This window comes from Poeciliopsis prolifica, unplaced genomic scaffold (assembly GCF_027474105.1).
Source record: "Poeciliopsis prolifica strain line A6 unplaced genomic scaffold, Auburn_PproV2 SCAFFOLD002, whole genome shotgun sequence".
In the NCBI taxonomy this organism is placed as follows: Eukaryota; Metazoa; Chordata; class Actinopteri; order Cyprinodontiformes; family Poeciliidae; genus Poeciliopsis; species Poeciliopsis prolifica.
In genome coordinates this window covers 8,675,957-8,693,129 of record NW_026562377.1, presented here as the reverse complement: position 1 = coordinate 8,693,129, position 17,173 = coordinate 8,675,957, and the positions used below count along the sequence as shown (strand labels likewise).

The 17,173-nt window shown below is 35.9% G+C and overlaps 1 protein-coding gene across 1 annotated transcript in view; it reads right to left on the bottom strand.

The window, feature by feature from the left end:
• The window catches only part of gmds (GDP-mannose 4,6-dehydratase), a 160,723-nt gene extending 144,553 nt beyond the window's left edge, over window positions 1–16,170 (bottom strand). Inside the window, exons 1-4 of the mRNA XM_055050555.1 lie at window positions 15,973–16,170; window positions 4,741–4,785; window positions 1,773–1,860; window positions 676–785 (exon numbers count right to left, since the gene is read on the bottom strand). Coding sequence (XP_054906530.1) covers window positions 676–785; window positions 1,773–1,860; window positions 4,741–4,785; window positions 15,973–16,071 — 342 coding nt within the window. The 5' untranslated portion in view covers window positions 16,072–16,170. The remainder of the gene's footprint in view (window positions 1–675; window positions 786–1,772; window positions 1,861–4,740; window positions 4,786–15,972) is intronic.
• Between the last annotated feature and the right edge of the window lie 1,003 nt (window positions 16,171–17,173).

Sequence of the window (17,173 nt, the reverse complement as noted above, 5' to 3'; positions counted from 1 at the left end):
TCCTGGCTGCTCCAAAAAGATGAATGAAGATCAGTTTTGTGTGGAGACTGTGAATTAGATCACTAGGGGACAGAGGCGGTTCAGCCGGATCATCTGAGATCCCTGTGAGGCTTACAGACAAAGACAACACTGTTATACAGACTGACCCATTCAAGAACATTTTACTTCCTGTCCCACCAGCCTTCAGAGGTTTTTTGCATTTCAGACGCTAGCTCCCCAGAGAAGAAGAAATGTTTTTCATGATGTAAATCTCTGTATTTGCAAAAATATATAAATAAATAACATCTGGAAAAAATTCTCTGATTTTTTTTCTTAGCTATTTTGGTGGTATGATGAAAGTACCATCTATGTCACATTTCACTTGAAATGCAGCATAAATGTTGTGGTTTGATTACCAAACCAATCCATCAACAGAACGATGTCAGTTCAAGTTTTACCAAAACATGTTTTAAATTTTCTGGAAAACCTTCATCTTTCCAAACTGACTTTTAGAAAAGTATTTTTCCAAATCCCATCATCAGTGATATCTCATCAGCCGTTTGTTCCCAGATTCACTTTTCTAAACACACAAATGACATTACACGGATTACAGTGCCACAATGAAAGTACCAGACATTTTATTTCTGTATAAAGCCACATGAGATGACAGGAGGTATGTTTCTGAGATCACGTTACCTTGACGTGGCTCTGAGCACCCAGGTTGTAGATTTCTGTGGGCTTCACCTCATTGATGATTTTCACCAGACAGGTGCTGTCAGTCAGGTCACCATAATGGAGCTTCATGTCTTAAAAAGAGCAGCATACAAGTTTTTTAAATCATACAGTGTATGGAAGAAATGCTATTTTGAATATTCTATAAATATTTTATCTTAATTAATGTCTTAAAAACAGGCGATTCTACCTATGAATCGCCTGTTTTTAGGCGATTCAGAAGCCTCAACCCAGAAAGTGGAACAAAAAAGCTGCAAACAGAAAAGTGGCATCAAAACCAACAGGACAACTTGTGCAAAACTCTAGGACAACAGTGAACCCGTGTGTCTCCATTCTCCTCCTTCATGGACTACCAGTAGCTCTTTTAAAATGGTAGAATTACACATTACACATTTACACAAATTATGTAGCAAGTTCACATTTAAACTTTTAACAGCTAGCAAAATTTCCAGTTTCATGAACTACAGCAAAATTACAAAATTTTGTAATTCTACCGCAGAACATCTGGAATTTTATCATGATAAAAATTAATAAAAGTACAGTAAACATGTGATTTAATTATTGTTCTATTTTAAAGAAATTACAGTAACACTAATCAAATTACAGTAAGAAAGTAATAAAAAATACAGTAAAACTGTAATAAAATTACAGTCAACCTGCAATAAAATAACAGTAAACCTGTAATAGAATTACAGTAAGGCTACTGTGGAAAATAAATAAATAAAAATTACAGTAAGGCTACTGTGGAAAATAAATAAATAAAAATTACAGTAAGGCTACTGTAAAAAAAAAAAAAATACAGTAAGGTTACTGTAAAATTACTGTAATTTCTTTATTGTGAAAATTACAGTAACTGGCTGGCAACCTGGCTGCCAGTAAGTTACTGTAAATTCTAAAGTGACTTTTTTTTTACAGTGTACATTCAAATGGGGGTAAAAATCAATTTTGTTGAAGCTTGTATATAAAAAAAAGTATTTTGTTTTCAACAGTTGTTCACAAATTGGTGCTAATTGGTTTACGACTGGGACCAATAGTGCAGACATTGTCAACAAAATACTTACTGCCCTCCGTATGTGTCTGTGGGTTTTGGTAAAGATGTTCAATCCGACCTGTGTTGAAGGAGCTAGAACGCCGCAAAATACCATGAACCTGAGAAAAAAAGAGAATAGATAGGACTGAAACTGCAAAAATTTGGTGCACTTATTCATAAGGAGTATTTTTTTACTTTTTATTATTATTTAAACAGTTACATTCCCAAACGAGTTGCATACTTTCTTCACAATTTTTTTACGAATTGATATCTATGAACTGACTTGTGTGATCTAAGACACAACTAGTAAATCAATTTCTTCATTTTATACAAGTTATTCTGGCAAAGTAAAAAGTACATATAAAACATACAAAATACTTAGCTGTAAATTTAAATCACAGAAGATATAGGACCATTCAAGGAACCTTCTCATATGTTACCATTTTTAATCTTAGAGTCTTTTTTCTGGGCTTGTTTAGCGCTAAAGACATCTTACAGTTCATATTTTTGTTTATTGTATCATTCCATTTCTCTTCAGATGCTTCAAACTTTAAATTTTAGGTCATTGAAACACTTCTAACATTTATCTAGTAATTAACTCATGTTGTACAAATGTGTTGCAAATAAAGAATCTTAAATTTAAATTTATTTTTAATCATTTACAAATCAATAGTGCCTTTTTGGTGTCTGTTACCGAAGAAAAAAGAGTTTGGCATAACCAGTGTCAGCCTGCCCTGTAACAGATTCTTCCTTCTGTTTGGAAACTTTGGTCCAAGACTTGGTAAAAATGATAATTTCTTTTGACTGCTTCCATAAATAAGATTTGTTTCTATGAAGCTAGACATCTTGCTTGCTTTTTAAAGAAAAATGTCACACAAGTATGAAAAGCTGAGACATAGAATAAACTTGTTTACTTTGCTTGATTCAGTTTATCTTTTATTTCTAAAAGTTTTCTTAAACAATAAATACTCTACATTACAAAATACTGATATAACTTCAGCTTGGTGTTTGATCTGTGATCTTTCTTCTACATTCAGTAGGGGGTTTATGAGGAAGGTCTGCTCAGGGAAGATAACAGGACCTGCTCCAATGGGAGTCCATTAGTGGGAGGACACTGTGGCCCGACCTCACTTCCTTTATTCACTGTGCTCTTCCTGCATGCCTCTGCACTCCTCTTTATTGCCACCCTTTCCCCCTCCACACCACCTTATCAGTCAACCCCCTCAAGCTGGAGCTCATCCACTTCCTGCCTGCTGTCCCTGAGCTGGGCAGCAGATGGAGCAATTCACATAATAGCAGATTAAGATGACGGTCAGTGTTTCTTTAATCAAGTTATAGTCTTTATGCAACTTATCTAGTTTTTGCTCATCATTACACAAATTTGTACTTATTTACTCATTAAAATGTTCTGCCTTTCAGTGTCACATCTAAATGTCTCTTATTGAAACAAATTTCAGTACCAGTATGCTTTTGTTTATCAAATGGGAAAAGATATGCAAGCCATGCTTTCTTCTAGTCTTAACAAACACTAGCCTGGTTACTTCCAGATTAGAAGCATCAACACATCACTTTGAAATAACCTACTAATAGGACGTATGCTAAAAAAATCTCAAGGAGATACAGATGATGAAACAATGGGTTAAAAAGTCATTTCTAAGACTTTGGGACTTCAGTAAACCACTGTAAGAGCCATGAAATAAAAAACAGAGAACATATGGAACAGTGATGTCCATTATTAGAAATGGCCACCCTCGCAAACTTAAAAAAGCTTTGTGGGGGTGTCACATGGTGCAGTGGTTAGAGCGGGTGCCGTGTATTCAGAGGTCCAAAATCAGACGTGGACGTCCCAAATACAACTCCTAACCTCGGCTCCTTTGACGCATTTTACTCCCTTTTCTCTGCCCACTTCCTGTCAGATTTCTGTTGCATAGAGATCACTAGTGCCAAAAAATTCTTTTAGTAAAAAGGCTTTCTGAAATTAGGCGGCCTAATGTGAAAAGTCATGGCTCCTAAAATCGGCAGTACCTCTCTAGATGTGTCATTCAGGATGACAATTACTGCCACTTGGCATTGTCCTTTAATAAAATTGTCTCAATTCAGATGCATTGGTGCCTTTTGTAAGCACGAACATGATTGGCTTGGTCAATCAAGCCAATAGCTGCTCAATGAGATTTGGATTTTATTTTTACCATTTCAGAGGAGAACATGCTGGTGTACAAGTAGTAGTTTAGATGTTCTGGCTTCTTTGGTAACCTCCCAAATGGGTCATTGATGTATTGTTGCCGTAATTTTGGGAGGCCAGTCATATCATGGAAAGTTCTACCCTGTTCATGTTTTAACTTCTTTATAAATAATGGCTACTACTGTAGGCTGTTAAAGTGGAATAACCTTAAAAATAACTTTGTACCCCATTCTGTTTCTTTTATTTAAGCCTCCTTCATGTTGTCAGAGTTCCATCTCAGAGTTTTCTACAGTTCTGTAAGTAGTCTGACCTCATTATTTTTTCTCAGGTTATCTGTACCCAATGTCATAAGTTGTTTGGGTCCAAAGAAGGCCAAAGATCCCTTAAGGAATCTGTTAGTGGCAAATATTTGTTTGTCGGCCCTGCTGCAAGACCCCTAAAAATACAACAAGCGTCAGATGAAAGTTGATGACCTCAGTCTTAATGCTGTATGATAGCAACAATTTCCTGAGAATTAGTGGGACCCTTGGGTAAGCGCCACGGTCAGGGGTGAAAGAGCTCATCCAACAGGAGGGTCTTATCAGGGCGAGGTGTGAGAGAACCAGTGTCTGTAAGAGCTGTCAAATCACCATTCCCCCTGGAGTTCCCACAGACAGAGGTGGCTGAATGCTGCTTATGGAGGGAATGTTGCTGTGTGGATGTTGGCCTTCATGACTATCGACATTTATTTTCTATGCGTCTGTGAGGACGTCTGAGTGTCTGAAGAAAAAAGATCTGGTTCTTTTTAAGGTTGCAGTGTGTGACCTGTCTATCTCACCTCATAGCCTTTAGCGAGTAGGAACTCAGCCAGATAGGAACCGTCCTGAAAAGAAAGACAAGACTTAGGAATAATGCATACAACTAGAAGAAGCGCAATGTTCCATTGCAGATCTTTCATTTGCAACAGAAAACTTTAATGTATTGTATTTCTCAAAAAGTCGCAAATACAATAAATGTGACTGAAAAGTAGGAACAATGCACACTCCAGTCATCTTCACTGATATAATTTATCAACATAACAAAATGGCTTGTGCCACCAATACAGTATAAACTTCAGGTAGACTAAAAGAGGACGATAAGCTTAGAAACAACATACCTGCAGAAACATGCAGAATTTGTAACATATGTAGATTATTCTGACCATGCAAACAAGTAAGTAAATACCATATATACAAAGCATATCACAACACAACAACTCATCCTTAAATGACCAATGGGCAATCATGACCTCATGTTAATTTGATGAAAATTAATAAAAACCCTTAAAATATAAACAATTAAAAAGAAAATGATCACAGTACAGTTTTCTAGAGTAATTGGAAATGTAAAACATATATTTTTTTTATTTTAGGTTGGTGCATGAAATTATTGATGGTTATGAAACACGATAGCCAGATTTAGTGGCATAATGTTGCCCAGAAAGGATCGTAGTACTTGGGGAAAAAAATGACCATAAATTAATTCATAACTCAGTTGTTTTTTCCACATACTTAGAAATCAAATAATTTAAAGGTCAATAAAATACAATGACATTTTTAGTGATGTTGGAAACGACCCTTAGGAAAGCTGTATGACACAGCCCAGCAGTATCATGAGAGTCATGGGATCCGATGCAACATCCGCATGAATCTGGAACTCTTGGCTAACCTGTGTGTGAGCAAGCACTGTCAACGAGGTCTAATTTCCTTACCATGTCTTTTTTCCTGCTCAAACTTTCCAGTTGCACTTCATGAAAGACTCTAAGAAGTCTTTCATGAAGTGCAACTGAAGGCTACCAATAGCATTCATCTATTGGTAGCCTTCATAAACTACATAGAGAAACACACACATATACACACAGTGGTTCACAAAACAGCCCTGTGCTTCTCTTCTTGTCCAAGTCTGAAGTGAGAGATCAAAACATTCTGCTCTGAGCTCTGACAAGCATCAACATATTTTAGGTTATAAGAGGTCCTGTTTTGAAATGACTAAAATTAAGTTTCCCTGAGATCTACCAAGCGATCGAGTTTTCAGATGACAAGGTGATTTAAAATCAGTGAAACATGAAGTATGCAACTTGAGTGTTTGAAAAAAAAAAGAAGAAGAAATAGCAGGTAGCAATGACAAAAAAAAAAAGTCCACAGATTGTGGGTGACACAAAAAGCCAACAAAATTAAAAAGTTGTAGACATGAAGTCACATGTTCTGGATGTCCAAATAATGGAATGTGCTATTGTTGTCAAACAAATTAAATTGAATGAACTGACTTCGTTGTTGTGAAGAGCAATATTTCTAGTCTGAATTTGACTAGATTCAGGAGATGCTAAGGCCCAAAGCTTGACCAAAATATACAAAATATTCTAAAACACTTCATGTGGCTTGTGGCTGTAAAACCTCTCAGGCATGTATACCTAAAGGAAACTTTATTGTAAATTAGAATATTAAATCATTCTGGATGCAAACTACAGAGTCCACACTAAATTAGTCTAAAAAGGCAGAGAACTCTTTATTCATTTGCTGTGTGGCAAAAAACATTTTGCAAATTGTATGCAAATACTTTTAACGATAACTTTTCAGTCTTACTTTCAGACATCATTTGCCATAGAAATATCATATGACATTGCATATGTATCCATTAATACGCAACATTTCAACTGGCCCAGTACCAAAACACACGAAAGACATGAAAGTGACCAAGAGCACTTAATAAATAACTACAATCCGGTCTACCTTTATATAAAAATGACAATATGAAACTTGTCCATCTGGTGTTTGACGCAATTACACTATAAGAATCTCCACAGAGTGGCTTTATTTTCTAAACCTTGACTGATTTAATCTTTGCTGTTTTCTTGGTTTTTTTCTGCTTTTGTAAAAGTATAAAAAGAGATTAAAATTCTGAGTCATAATAAATACTCTCCGTGGCTCTTTGTGGTCCAAATCCTAAATAAACAAAACAGCAAAAATAAAACAAAAGTATGAGATTTATGTTTTTGAAATGATCAGTCCTTCATATAACTATTCTGCTTTACCTTTTTGTGAATTTCAAATGTTTATACACAATATTCTGAAACACTTCATGTGCCTTGTGGCTTCTCAGGCATTTATACCTAAAGGAAACTTTGTTGTAGATTTTGTCATTCCAGATGCAAACCGCAGAGTCCACACTAAATTTGTCTAAGAAGGCAGACAGCTCTTTATGTACGTGCTATGTGCCAAAAATCGTTGTGCAAATCTTATACGAATACTTTTAATGATCATTTTCTTCAGCAACTGGAGAAAAATAAAACCAAAAAAAGAAAGATATCTCTCATTTCCCTAAGGCACAATCCTTTGCGGTGTGAGAAAAACGGATCGCTTTAAAAGAACAAATAACGTGAGGATTGGAGAGTAATTAAAATTGATTTTAGTTCCTGCTTTCAGTTTTATGTTCTTATGTTGTCTTTTCAGGATTGTTTCTGTGATCTGCAGGTTGAGTAGCATTAAAGCTGGTTGGCACGGATCCCAAAGCCATTTCTGCCTTAATCAAGGGTGATACTCTGAGCATTGGCATCCTCTCATCCATCTAAGCAGCGTTCAAAGCTCCAGCTGGTGTCATGTTTTCCTGTCCTTGTGCCAGGGTCAAAACGTTCCATGCAAGTACAAAACGGAAAAAAAAAACAAGCTTAAAGTGCTGCAGCTCTGCCTCTAAACAAGAAGCTCCTTTGAGGCTACATTATCCCATAAACCCTGGCTTCACCTCCTTGTTTCCTGTTTTGGGGAGCTGCGTGCTGGAAGCCACAGAGGCAGACATACACACAAATACGTAATGCAGTTACCTGTCAGACCAGTGGCCACACCACAAACTCTCCAAAAGTTCATTTAGGAACGTGACAAAATGATAACATTATTCTACAAATAAAAGTCTGGTCAAGTGATTGAAGAAGAACTTCAGTGGCTCAAATGATTCATAGTCTTATCGGAAACTAAATATAGAACTTATTAAGGCATTAAAGATATATTATTGACTGCAGGAAATGCAGATCAAGTTTTTTTGTTGTTTTTTTTTTTAACTAAATAAATCTAGACAAATAAAGATAAGCATAAAGTGTGCAAAACAATTACTCAAGTGAGCATTGTGCGCATATATTTTTTTTATTTTACAAACCAAAGTTTGTAATGAAAAAATATCTGTCCTCTATGATTATTTTTTATTAATGTTTCATTAATAGGTCAGCAATTTGGTAAAATATTTAAAACAGCCATTCACATTTCCACAAGTCTGGTTAAAACTTCAATACCAAAAATATAAACTACATTTTAATTTTATGAAGGCATAAAAACCAGGTTGATTTAGACATCAGAGTTGTATATTTGTGAATAAAGCAGAAATGATTAAAGAAATAATGTGAGAGTTGGCTGCCCTCTCCTGGAATAAAAGCAAAATTGGGAAAATATAATTTTTAATACACTTCCCTCTATGTGACTTCTGATTCACAATCAGGTCACCTGTCCAAGGAGTCAGCATAAAACACTCCAAACTATGTCCAATATGCAAGGAACTCTGAAAGTGTCTGCAGCCATGAGGCATACATCTATGTAAACACAGGAGCCAGGCGTGCTTTAATCCATCATTGTGTGCAGACTGCAAATGAATCACTTTAATGTGTTTTCTTTAGACCGCAGGCAGAAGCTGGCACACACGGCAACAGCCTGTAATTACGTCTGATACAGCGTAATGACGCTGCAATCACAGACCTTAACACACACCAGCTTGGATTTCTAACCTTACTAGGACATTATACTGACTTCCACTGATGTTAGAAATTTCTTCTGGGCCTAACACCAAAACTAGCCCTAAGCTTAATCTGTTTCATAGCTCTGCATCCCAAAACGCTATTCCATTATCACCAGGCTTTAGTCCCCATAATGTCCATTGGTCTGAACAAGGAAGGTGACAACATAGGTCATTCTAAATCAAGAATCAAAATGACTGAAGAAAGAGGTATTCTTTTTTTTTTTTTTATGACAATTACCAGTTAAGAAATTGAAAGCATTTACAGCTTTAGCAGCTGTTCTTGTTTGATCAATCACCAAGATAATTACTTCTTACATCAACATCTTAATGCTTGTCCGAGCTCTTAGGGACGAGTTTTTCAGATCTCTGCGCAGCCACACGCATCAACTCTGGCTGACTCAGTGGACAAAGCATTGATACGGTTTGATTCTTCATGTAACCAGGAAAAGAATAATAGAATTAATGATAAAATAATATCAAACAAGAGTGAAGCGAGACTATGAGGCGAGCGCGAAAACTCCTCACCGGGATGAACCTGCATGTCATCATGAGTAATTAGCACTGGTTTGTTAACCACAAATGTACCGACCAACCAGGAACACATACATAACCATTATCAGCACAGTCAGAGGTAGCTGCTGGACAGCATGCTGAGATGTAAATGCTGCACATAATGCTTTGTTTACAAAGATAAACCATTCTCACAGCACACTAAATGCGCACCTCTGAAAAGGGGAAACCTTGCAGCTAAAGCTACAAGCGTGGTTTGAAGATGACAGGTGGATGTGCTGCAGTTTCCAAAAGCCCAGATCTCAACGTGACAGAGAAATTTTGTCAGGACATGAGCTCTTCACATCGGACCACCACACGACGTAAAATAGCTCGAACAGCTACAAAGGAAAGAATGGAGGAAAATTACAGCGTCCAGATGTGCAGTCTGACTGAGATCAGTCCACACAGGCTTTGTGCTGATTGCAGCCAAATGTGCATCTACTAAATTCTGAATATTTATGCAATCACTTATTTGTGTCTGTAAATATTCATTGTTTTGTGGAAATCAGTTTTCACTTTGACATTAAAAGGGGTTTTCTTATTTTTCTTTGTCAAATAAGACTAATTTCATTGATCAGAATAGATTTGTTAAAGAAATAAAAAAGATAAAAAAGTACTCATTCAAGAGAATGAGTACTTTTTAGAGGCACAGTATTTAGTCACCACATTTCTAAGCTAGTAGTAAATATCCACTCATCAAGAATCAAGAGCGGATGATGATTCTTCATGAAGCAGGATGTTACTACAAAGTCTCTAACAGCCACTTAGGAAAATTTGTTTTAAATGCATAATGAAGTCATTCAATAATTTAGCATGGCACACTATAAGAATCTGCTAAATCTGGGTTCTAGTTTCTGGCGGTTCACCTATACAGTCCTTGTCAGACGTTTTGCAAACTGTAAACTAATCAAATCTAAGTCAAAAAGAAGTTTGTCCTAAAAATAAGCTAAAGCTGGATCTAAAGCAATTCTCCCTTTAGGAATAATGTGGTGCGATGGCAGCGTGGAGAGCTCCCCCAGAGCATACTGCTCCTTCCAATGTAATAAAGGCAGCCATTCTCACTTTCACACAATTCTAGACTTATGAAAACATACTTATGAATATCATGTTGCCTTTCTACCATGAGATCAGCCAAGAATATTATGCTTTGGAACTTTAAAACTGCCTGCAATTTCCTGTGGTGGAAAACCCCCTGAAGAGAGCATTTTGTTAGGTTACATTTATATTGTTGATGAATCAATAAATCTAGTTTGTACAAGACATCTAATCTGGTAGCAAAATGAATGTAACATTTTTATATAAAATCCAATCACTTCTTCCTTATCTGAAATGTAATCCTCATTAAAATGTTCCTGCTTAGAAAACAATTGAATCTATCAAAGAGGAGTTGTTTTTCTATGATGTTGGTAAAATAAAATGATTTTAAAGATAGTTGTGCCAATTATCATAGAAGCCAGTTGATAAACTTCACTCTTAAGGCAGCTAAGGTAAGTGTGCAGCTAATTCAGATTTTTACAACTGCAGCTGAACTCATATCTACTCCTGCATCAACAGAGGCTGCCAGACTTCTGTCAGAGGAAGAATCAGTCTTTAAGGAGCCTTCAGCAGCCATTATGAGCAACAGAGGAGATGTGTGCATGGATTCTTAGCTTTATGATTATTATTGCTGGCACTTGTTCAGAATTTATCCTGTGTTGCTAACAGTGGAGCGAATGGAAGGAGGCGAGGCGGGAATGAGCGGATTAAATAGGAACAAAGACAGAAGGGTGAACAGGAGTAACATCAAACAGTTTGAGGGGTCAAAAATCAACATATTGATGTTTTCTCAGACAGAGTGGAAAAGAGATGTTTAACAGCTCAAAGGCAGAGTAAAGTTTTATTGTCGCACAGAGAGCTTGAAGCTGTCCTTTCTGTAACCCTGAAGAATCATCCAGAACCCCCTGCACGGCCCTGCTGCTACGGCTTGGCACGCAGGTGGTCTCCTATAACTCACACCATCTCGGCCCCAATACTTCACACCAAGACAACGCTCAGAAATATTCCGAATGAGCAGCATGCTGTCCTGGAATTTATGAACAGTAGTTAGCGAGGTGATTTACGGATTCGCCGTGACTCCTGCGGGCCCAATGTGTGACTTCTGAGATGGTGTATCCAGATGCCTCTTGCATGAGCTCTCAGTATATCTCAGTAATGCCATGACGGGAAAAATAAAAATGAATTAATGCTGTTATTCTTCTTGTCTGTTAAAGAGGGCAAAGGGAGATGGGGGTTTGGAAAAGTGCTGCTCAACACGGGAACGTGAGACTTTCCAGGAGCCTCTGAAGGGCCGCATTCTCGCATTCTGGGAACGCTCGAGTGACGGCTGCTGCTTCAGACCATAGCATTTTCTACAGCTTCAAGTCTATTTGCTCTGATCATCATCTGCTACACACAGACATGTGGATGCTTCAACACACAGCACATGTGCTCTGACACGCAAATAAGAAATTGTATTCTGTATTCACTTTTTGAGCAATATTATGAAAAAAGAAACACTAATACAATATATAAATAACATTTGATCTTTTGAAAATATTCTTTAAAAAGCTAATCGTAACTCATTTTTAATGAACACTGTCACAGTTGTGATTTGCTGTAAGAACAAAAAGTTATTTTAAAGCTTACGGGTGGTTTTTAGGGCTACACTAAAAAGATTTTTTTTTTTTTTATTATGAGACAAATGTCATAATAATGCATTGTTATCAGAGGAGAAAAACTCTTACAAGAAAAACTGAATTTTTGTCGTTCTAATGAGAAAAAAGTTAACAGAGTTGTCAAGATCTAATGTGACCAGACTGGCTCGTCTGTGGTTCTTTCTTCTAAATGGACACAGTTGTTTGTTTTCTGCTACTGACAATAATTAAAAAAAATTGTATTCCCTTATTTGTAAAAACATGCTAAAGAATAACCTCAAAAGATGCTCAACATTCCTCAGTTTAACGCTGTGATACGACTGCTTGTTCCGAAAACTAATTTCTCAGAGACTGGCACTAAAACTCCTCTAAAAACTGACCTCAACATCAATGAAACTGAATTCGCCTTCGGGTTTTCTTTGTAGCAATAGATTAGAATTTTTCACTTTTTTGACCACAAAATTAATGTAGAAAATTTAGTTTGAAATCAGACTGATCAAAAACCTTATTTAAATAAATCAGTTTTGGTTAATGTTTATAAGACATTTAATTTTAAGTAAATCAAGTTAAGTGGACATTAAACTTGGATCAATAAGGTTATTCTAACATTAATTTCTGGTATGTGAAAAATGTGAAAAACACAAATTTACTCACAGTTTGAACTAAAAGCACACCCAGCCATTTCGTGATTCTGCAGCAAGACTTCAGATTAGAACCAAGAGTTAAAGTTTCCTTTTACGTTAAACTCCTCTCCTTTCGCTGTGAAGTTATGACAGGATGAAATGAGATTAAGCAGGTCTTGCCCAAGACTACTGACAGGTTGCATGAACTGAGCACTTTTATCTTCAAATATATCTCATCACAATGCAAATATATAAAAACAACATGATTGTCCATTTGTGTTTCTTCTGCAGCATTGTTTCTGAATAAAAAAAAAAGTTCCTCTCTACTGGTAGTTACTATATGGTTGACTGACCCAGTCTGTCAAAAGTAGGACATGAATTGGATCTGTTTAGTTTGTAATGCATGTTGAAATGACTTTTCCTGCAAATAGATTCAACATAAAAGGAACTGAGTTCAAATAAAGAAATTTAAATGTACACAAACAGGACCAGTGGTTCAAATGACATAGTTTTGATCTGGATATTTATAGAATGAAGTCTGGTCTCATGTCAGAGTAAGGCTTATTGTGAAAATAAGTTCTTTATTTACCAAGTGAAACCACATTGACAAAACTTCAGCCTCCAGGTTTAAAAAACGTCAAGAACAAAAGTCACAAAGGTAACATAATACACATCTGTAGATATGAATGGGTTGCAAACTGCAGCACCTTAATCAAGTATTGTCAATCTGTCTCCCCTATTTACAAACATTATTTATGTCAGACTTTTCTCTGAACAAAAAAAAAAAGTTTCAAAACACAGCTTGTATAAATTCAAAATAATAATATTTGAATGTTTTTAAATATACAGACCATTACAAATCTACGGAAGCAGCTTGAACTAAAGATGATTAAAAAGTAGTTCTGTGAAGGAACATTTGAATCTGCTGCCCCCAAGTGGTTAAACCTCTTAATAAACCTATTTTAACAATTGCTTCTTTTAAATCCACCTGTTGCAGTTAGTATGCCAAGCGTTTTTATGGACTTACCTGAACTTTACATTGCAAATATGGGTAAATAAAATAAAACTAATCCATCATAAATAAAAATTTAATTTTGCACTTAGTTGTTGTATTGACTTCTTCTAAAAAGAAAAAAAAATAGGACAATAATTTTTATGTCATCCGTGACTGATGACATAATTCATTTAAAACTGAGATGTAATCATTAGTCTTAATTACATATATTTTGCCATGACTATTTTCTTTAAGAATATTCAACATAAATATTTGCTTTAAACCATAAGCAATTCCATTGTACAATACTGAGTGTGGATGTTCACTTGGATTGTGTGAAAAGAGCCCTAAACATGTTGTCCAGCCCCAATTAAAGGGCTGTCTGAAATAGGACCATCCAGTAGCACAAAACATAGATAATCATCATACATTAGCTTCAAGGAAAAGACAAGAATTGATACGTTCAGTATCACACCACGTAAATTGAAACAAAATCCTGCTAGAATGGACACATTCAATAGTATTGAGAATGTCATGAATATATCCATGTATACATGAATGAATGTATCAGTGGATGAATAAAACTCATGAATGAAAAAGTATTGTTTTTCATGGTGGGAAAGCTTGGTGAAATGGCCACACCTCGAACAGTGATCTGACACTGATCTGCTTCCAATGCCCCAAACAAAAGACTAACACAAATACCCCTTGAAATAAGACTTTGTAAACATTTTGCCATGAGGTTTAAAATCATCACAAGAACTCATATAAAAACATGTCATAGTTTGCCTTTTTATTTTGATCTGCCCAATATTAAACAAATGGTGCACCATTTTATGAAAAATAAACAAAGTTGAGAATCCAAAACATAAAAAGTGGCTCAAACAAGTCAATTATTATTGAAGAGAATTGCAAATTGCGAGTTTTCTGATTTGATTGTTTTCTTATAGGGCGAGAAGAAAGTTTTAGGGAGTGGGACATGAGTCTCTCTTTCTTTTAAACTCCTTACTGTACTCAGCAATTGTTATTTTGAGTAAAATTTGCAAGATGTTTGTGATTTTATTTACAAGTGCATTTGGAAACTGAATTAACAAAAGAGAAATTGTTATCAGGGGCCACATGAAATCATTTAGAAGAAAATAAATGGCCCACAACCTGCACTTTGGACACTAGATTCCTATTTGACTGAAAAAAGCAGAAATTTTGCTTCTTTCTTTTTCATTATTTCCTTTTTACATGATAAATTGAGAGGTTATTCTGAATTGCTTCTAACAGTTAAGTCACAAGACAATTTAATATAATTTGTGTATTGTAAAAACTTCTCCAAATGGGCAGTGGTCACTTACTTTTTAGTCATAGAAAATAATTAAGGTGATGTTATTGGCCAAATGCTGCATGTTTTCCAAACCTATCAGGGAAGCTACTAAAATTACTGGTTCTTGCAAAAAAGAACACACACAATTTGTTTTAAGGTGACCAACTTCAGCAGATGCCCACCACACAACCTACAGAACTTTAAAAATAGCAAACACTTGGAGCCTAATTCAGCATCACATCTTCAGGGGTCTGGTGGACTTCATGCCTCAATGGGTCAGGTCTTTTATTTGACTGCAATCTGAACAACACAATATCAGGCTGGAGTGTTCTTGCTTCTAAACACAGTGAATAACTTGAGGAAACAGACTTTATTTGCTTCTTGAACATGCTGTTTGTTCATATCAACCAACCATAAATGTGTTCAAGAATTTAAAATCAAATGAAAGACATTAATGTACTGCAGGATCTACGTCAAATATAAAACGAGCCATCCCTGCACAACTATTCATTACTCTTCCACATGAGATGAGCAAGCAGATCCAGCATCCTGATTCATATCTCAATGTTTGCAACAAGACTGACAAGAATTAAGTCCCTTTTTAACACAGAGTCTGTATTTTCAAGTATGTCAATGAAGACAGAAAAAGCACCTTCTAAAGTGAACTTTAGTTTTCCTTTTGGGGTTTAGGAAAAATTGTAATTTCCACATAAACACGTGCCGTAAGTATTGCTTTTGGAATATATTTTGAGTTTGCTTTCGACCACACTTCCCTCCCACAGTAAACCTGATCCCATCCCATCCGGACTGTTCTGTGACCAGTAGTGTGCATTGTTCCTTGTTCCGTCACAACCTTTCTGGAAGTGACACGCCAAGTGATGTTAATCAAAAACTAGTTACACTTACACTGTCAATAAAACGCTTAACGTTGTAGTACTTTACTCAGAGAGCCTCAACTAGAACACAACCACTGAAATACGATTTTCCAGAGAGAATGGCAACATAAGCATACAGAGACTCCCTTGCAAATTCACTTTAACCTATCTTTCATAGACAACTCGGTGCCTGAGAGCCTCCGGCTGCAGCAGCAGGATGTTACCTGACCGGTGATGCCGGTTATGATAGCCACATTTCTCTTCTTTACATCCTTTCCGTTTGCCGAGGAGCCCGCCTTTGCAGCGTTGGAGCACTGAGCCATCTCTTTGTCAAGTCTTGACGGTTCGCTGCTCAAAAAGTATAATGTTTGGAATCAAACGAAAGCGATTTCTTGTTGGCAGCAGCCGGAGGACCTGCAAGCCTCCTCAGCATCCGTAAACCTATGACGCAAACCAATCAGAAGCCACCAAGAAAGGGGGACGTATAAGAGGCCTTTGTCCGGAAAGCGCCCCGAATGGCAGGGAGGATTCACTACATCCATACTGCTGTCATTGCTGGGTCCAGGGGAGTGACAATATAACAAATCAGTCATATTTGTAGGATGTGTATGGAAGATCAATAGGGCCACTGAAAACATAATAACTATTTTGACTTTAATCTGAGATTTGTCACTTTATTGTCTTTATGTAAGCTTAAAGTCAGATTTATTTTTTCAAGTCTTCTGTAAAAATAGTGCCAGTATAGAGGGATATATCTATATATATAAGTCCTACTCGTTAGGACTTTCCAAAATAGGGAAAAATAACCTATTACAAGGGTGTAAAACTTTCACTTTGGGTCATATATATATATATATATATATATATATATTATATATATATATATATATATATATATATATATATATATATATATATATATATATATATATATATATATATATATATATATATATATATATATATATAATTTGGTCCTATACAAATGAAAACTGGTTTGATTTGACGGATAAAAATATATTTAAGCACATAACTGTTATCTTAAAGTTCTGTTTATGTTGCACTATACACAGAAACTGCTATGGCAGGCCAGCGTTTTCCCGTGGACCTCGAGTTTGACACCTGTGCTTCAATACATCTATATTTATTGGCAATATGTTTTCCTCTTTTGAGTTGTTATGAACATCTGAATGTTACAGACTATGCATTCCTGCTTTTATGAAGGAAGTCACAATTGCTCACGATCCAATGGCATTTGATGATCAATATTAACATCTAAGTCTTGATTTTTTTTTTCAAAAGATTAAGAAAATACATTTCTGCAAAAATATTTTTTTGAGTGTATCATTTATTTCCCACATTTACTGTATTTAAATCTCAACATTTCACAAGAAGTCTTGAAAAAGGTCTCATAAATTCAAATAA